Source organism: Tupaia chinensis, unplaced genomic scaffold (assembly GCF_000334495.1).
Source record: "Tupaia chinensis unplaced genomic scaffold, TupChi_1.0 Scaffold146907_1, whole genome shotgun sequence".
Taxonomy (NCBI): Eukaryota; Metazoa; Chordata; class Mammalia; order Scandentia; family Tupaiidae; genus Tupaia; species Tupaia belangeri.
In genome coordinates this window covers 1,475,657-1,481,393 of record NW_006206760.1, presented here as the reverse complement: position 1 = coordinate 1,481,393, position 5,737 = coordinate 1,475,657, and the positions used below count along the sequence as shown (strand labels likewise).

The 5,737-nt window shown below is 42.7% G+C and overlaps 1 protein-coding gene across 1 annotated transcript in view; it reads left to right on the top strand.

The window, feature by feature from the left end:
- Positions 1-5,737, top strand: part of N4BP2 (NEDD4 binding protein 2) — a 71,828-nt gene that overhangs the window by 29,917 nt on the left and 36,174 nt on the right. Inside the window, 2 exon segments of the mRNA XM_027768590.1 lie at positions 1,115-1,203; positions 3,143-3,219. Of these exon segments, the coding sequence (XP_027624391.1) occupies positions 1,115-1,203; positions 3,143-3,219 (166 nt within the window).

Here is a 5,737-nt window from a genome sequence, read left to right as displayed (position 1 = left end):
GGGCACGAGCACTCTCCAGAAAGACAGAGAGACAGAAAGCGAGAAATCACCCCCCATGGGGGATGGCCACGCTGCAATTCCTTCTCCTCCATTCTCCTCCCGGCATCTTGGGCACACACGCACACGCGCCCAGAGTGAGTTTAAGCCACCGGGTCTGGGACTCGAACCGTGATTGACTACATGGGAGTTCAGCGACATAGCCATTACGCTAACTGCTGGTCCCTCCATCACTGATCTTTTAAATGGTCTATTTCTTTGGGGGAAAATTAGTTTTATAAGGAAATCTCTTTTACAAGAGAGTATCATAATTTTTTTTTTTTTAATTTTAAACCAGTGCATCTTTTGTGTTTCTGTTTCTGTTTGTTTTTAGACTTTACTGTGGAAAAAATTTATATTTATGGAAAAGTTGCCAAGTTAGTATAGAGAGTTTTGTGTACACTTCACCCATTTTGTTAACATCTTTTATTACCGTGGTACTTTTGTCAAAGAAATCAGCACTGGTACATTATTATTAACTAAACTCCAAACTACGTTTTTTGGATTATAGTTTTTCCTTTTTTGTTTCAGATTCTAATCCAGGACACCATGTTACTTTTTAGCATGATCTAATTTTCTCTGATTTTATGTAACTTTAGTGTTTATTTATTTAGCATTTTATCATTTATCAATTACCCAAACTTTTAATTTTTCATGTCCTCAAAAGTGATATTTAGGGGACCAGCAGATGGCATAATGGTTACGTCACTTAACTCCCACGTAGCTGATCGTGGTTTGAGTCCTGGACCTGGTGGCTTAAAACTCACTCTGGGTGCGTGTGCATGCGTGCCCAAAATTCCAAGAAGAGAATGGAGGAGAAGGGATTGTGGCATGGCCATCCCCCTGGGAGGGTGATTTCTCACTCTCTGTCTCTCTCTCTCTGTCTCTCTGGTGAGGACACACCCCTGATATGGCAAAAAATTTTTTAAAAAAAGAAAAAGTGATATTTAGAATTCATGTAGAATTACATGTATGTGTGATTTTCAAATCGCAAAAACAGGATCAGATGTACAAAGTCAAGATTACACTTAGTATTGTCATTAACAAATGCTTTGTTGTTTTCTGTTGTGTCTTTCAGCAAAAGAAGCATTTGAGAAAAAGATCTCTCCCATAATAATAGATAATACAAACCTGCAGGCGTGGGAAATGAAGCCGTATGTTGCTTTGGTTTGTACCCTAAGTTGTTACAAGTGTTAGTTTGTTATTTGTTGTGTGCGCTCGAGCCCTGTGTGTGTGTTTTTGTCAGGGTCTTGTTATGGAGTGCTCCTGCCTCAGCCTCCTGGGTAGCTGGGGCCTTAGTGCATGCCACCATGCCTGGCTCCTTCAGTCTTCTTATTCCTTTTTTTCTATAGGGCACATGTGCTCACTGGAGAGACAGAGGGAGGGAAGGAAGGGAGAAAGCACCCCACAGGAGGGGTGGCCATTCCTTCTCCTCCATTCTCCTCTTCAGATCTTGGGCGTGTGCTCACATGCCTGGTGTGGTTTTCAGCTGTCCAGTCGAGAACGAGAGCTACTCAGCCAGCCACGTGGGATCCAGCGACTTTAACCACCAAGTCACCAGCCAGCCCCTCCAACTTTTACGTACTTGCCAGAAGGGTGTGCACTTGCCAGAGACAGAGAGAGAAGGAAAGGGAGAGAGCACCCCCCCACAGGGTGTGGTCACGTTGCTCTCCCTTCTTCTTCCTATCTCCATCCTGTTGGGAGTTAGGTATGCATGCACACAGGCCTGGTGTGGTTTTCAAGCGGGTGTGGCTGGAATTTGAACTGCACGGTTGACCATGTGGGATCTGGCTCCCGTAACCACTAGTCTGTGGAGCTGGCCTTGGTCTGCTGTGTTGTCCATGGTGGCCCTAAGCTCAGAGTTTTCCTGCCTCGGTTTCCTAAGTAGCTGGGACTATAGGCTTACACTGCTGTGCCTGGTTTTCAGGATGGGTTAGGAATTGAATTTAGCCTCCCACATGGCCTCAGCTAGCGTTCTCTGTCATGGCTGGGCCTGTTGTCATATGTTTAATAGTTTGAAATTATTGGGGAGACCAGCAGTTGGTGTAATGGTTACATCACTGGATTCCCACATGGCTGACCGTGGTTTGAGTCCTGGATCTGGTGACTTGATACCTTCATAGGGTGCGTGTGTGTGTGTGTGTGAATGTGTACCCAGGATCCCAAGAAGAGATTAGAGGAGAAGGAATTGTGATTGCCCATGTGAGATTCAGCTGCCTTCACGAATAGGCCATGGGTTGGCCCCTAAGTGAAAATTCTTTATCTCATTCTCTTAGAGATTTTTTAATTGTCAGTGGGTGCGTACAATTGCCAGAGAGAGAGAGAGAGAGAGAGAGACAGTGAGAGGGGAAGTGAGAAATCACCCCCCAGGGAGATGGCCACACCGCAGTCCCTTCTCCAACTTTCTCCTCCCTGGATCCTGGGCACGCATGCACACGCATTTGGCATGATTCCCAAGTCACTGGGTCTGGGACTCAAACCACAGTCAGTCACATGGGAGTCCAGCGATGTAACCACTACGTCATCTTCTGGTCCCCACCATCCTTTTTATCTCTATTTCTCCTTGCTGTCAGGATTTGGGGCATAGACTCACATGAAGTTGGCATATTTTTCACGCCACTGGGACAGGATTTGAACCAGGATCAGCCATGCGAGATCCCATGCATAGTACCTAACTGCCATACTGCAGGGCTGGCCCTCTTAGCTGTTAAAGGACCTTGTCTTGTAAACAAATGCATAATTAAAAAACTTACCGTATAACATATTCATTTTATGGTTGTACCATTTGCCATTTGCATATTAACAGCCACTCAATTATTTGTGTTCTTTTGCAATTACCATTAATGCTTAACTCTGTATCGTGTGTGTGTGTGTGTGTGTGTGTGTGTGTGTGTTTGTATGTATGTGTGGGTTTGTCTGTATTTATCAGTGTCAACTTCTGGAATTTAATTGTTGGGTCAAAGAGAGTCTACATTTTACCAGTTTAACCCACCCATCAAGATTTGATCAACCTTTAAATGCTTGCACTTTTATTGCGCTATGAGTTTGAAAATAGTGAACATGGAAATAACTATGTTTACAACTTTTTGTCTTTTTTTGTACGTAGTCTCAGAAACATAAGTATAAAGTCCTTTTCCGGGAACCGGATACCTGGTGGAAATTCAAACCAAAGGAACTTGCAAGGTAAAACTTGGAGGCGGTCTAGCATGTTTTGAATTTTATGACGGTGATAGAAAATCTATTTAGATTTCCCCCCATGAATGCTAAACAAAATGGATTAGATTGCAGCTTTGCCTCTAAGCTGATAACATTTTATATTGCCTGTGTTTTTTTCTTTTTTTTTTTTTTCAGTCTTATGAAGAATATGTATGTTTTTGTTTTTAAAAGGAGGTTAACAGTCCAATTCTCACTGTCCTATATAGTTAGTATTTTGAAACTAGAGCAGACCCTGGGATGTGGCCCACCTGCACTGCCGACTGTTGACAAATTGTGGTTGTTTGGTTGTTCATGCGTTCGACCCGGTTTCTTGCCCAGAGCCTTGGAGTACTGAAAGGTGCTCCGAAGGTAGACGTGGAAGAGGTAGCAGATACCCAGCTTTGTTTAACGTCTCCGTTCCTAACCTGTTTTCTTTCAAGATACACTTTATTCTTAGGTTGCTTGACTTGACCGAAAAAGCCCCTCAGAGTATGGACGTGCAGCGGGTTTTGCTTTGTGCTCTGTATTTCCTTAGAGATAGGCCTGGTTTCATTTGGTCGGGCTCGTCTTTCCTTGGTAACTTGAACTATTGATGATCGTATCCCTAATGAAAGGGGAACCTAACTTCTGTACACTCCCAGGGTCGTGCGGTCATCCTCACTGTCTAGTTGCAGAATATTACTCTCCCTTCATTACTCTGTTTCTGCATCCTCCTGGCAACCACAGATCTGTCTTCTGTCCCCATGGGTGTCCTGTTCTGGACCTTTCCCGTCAGTGGAGCCACGCAGACCTTTCCGTCTGGCGTCTTTCACTTCGCATGCTATTTTCAGGGTTCGCCCGTGGGGCACTGTGCACGCATCACTACATTTTCGTTAACTTTCGGATGTGTTACTGGATGTGGTTCACCTAAGATCAGTCCGTGGAGGATTGTGGCACTTGTAAGAACGAGTAGGATTGACCTACAGTTTTCCCTTCCTTCCTTTGACCTGCCTTGCGTGACTTTGGTATGATAGTTATTTTTTTTTTTTTTTCTTTTCTGAGTTTATCTAAATCCGAATGTTTGTTACAATTTACTTATAAAATTGCCTGGATCTGATGTTTTCTTTGTGTGAAAGTTCAGCTGGAATTTTTTCTATGCTACTAAAGTTTTTAAATTTATTAAGAATTTATTAAAACAATTGTAGTATTCTCGGGACCAGCGGCTGGCATAATGGCTATGTCGCCGGGCTCCCATGTACTTGGCTTAAACTCACACCGGGCGTGTGTGCGTGTGTGCCCATGTGCCCAAGATCCCGAGAGGAGAATGGAGGAGAAGGGATTGCGGCGTGGCCATTGCCCCGGGGGGCTATTTCTCACTTTCTGTTTCTCTGTTTCTCACTGTCTTTCTGATTTCTAGCTTTCTGTCTCTCTGTCTCTCTCTGTCTGTTTGGCAAGTGCGCATGCACTCTATAGCAAAAACCTCTAAAAAGAGCAAAAAATAAAACAGTTGTAGTATTCTTTTACCAGTGGTATCTCTCCTGTGTTAAATTTCTCTTTTTAATCCTAATATGTTTACGTAATCTTTATTTCTTGATTATTAAGATCAAGAGATCAGTTTTTCTTTTTTTTTTGTCTTTTGACATAAACAATTCTTGGCTTTGTTGATCTCTATTGTGATTTTTTTTAGGTTTAATTCACTTCTATTTCTCTTTATTCTACACTTTTTCTTTTTAAGAAATCGATTTTCCAGGCACCAGCGGTTAGTGTAATGGCTATGTTGCTGGACTCCCACGTAGTCAACCGCTGTTCGCGTCCCGGACCTAGTGGCTTAGAACTCACACCAGGCGCGTGTGCGTGCGTGCCCAAGATCCCGAGAGGAGAATGGAGGAGAAGGGATTGCGGCGTGACCATCTCCCCTGGGGGGTGATTTCTCGCTTTCTCTCCCCTTGTTTCTCTCGTCTGTCTGGCGAGCGCACGCGCCCTATAGCAAAAACCTCTCCAAAAAAAAAAAAAAAAAAGAAGTCTATTTTCCTTTTTCTATTGTTTTGAAAGCTTCTTTATTTGAAAGTTTAGGTCATTTTCTAAATGAGCATTTAATAATTTAATTTTCCTGTGTGCTGGTCTTTAGCTGGTCCCAGAATTTTAGTACTCAACACTTTATTTTTTAAAATTATTTTGTTATTTTTGAATTTGGATCGTGATTAATTTTTATTCCTTAACTCTCGGGTAATTTAGAAGTGGTTTTAAAATTTCTGAACAGATGGCTTTTTTATCTTTAAAAAAATGTTTTTAACTCAACTACAGCGGGCCGAATTGTGTTGTGTAAGACTAGTTCTCTGAGATTTTTAAAGATGTTTTATGGCCTAGCTGATAGACCCTTTTAAATAAATGTTTTCATGTTTGCTTGATCGGAATGTGTCCTAGTGACAGCAGGTCACCACTTCCATTAAATAGCATCCCTTTCTCTTACTGACTTGTGCTCACATCCCCTGCTGTTCTAAGATGATTCTGGTCTGCCCGATGGGTT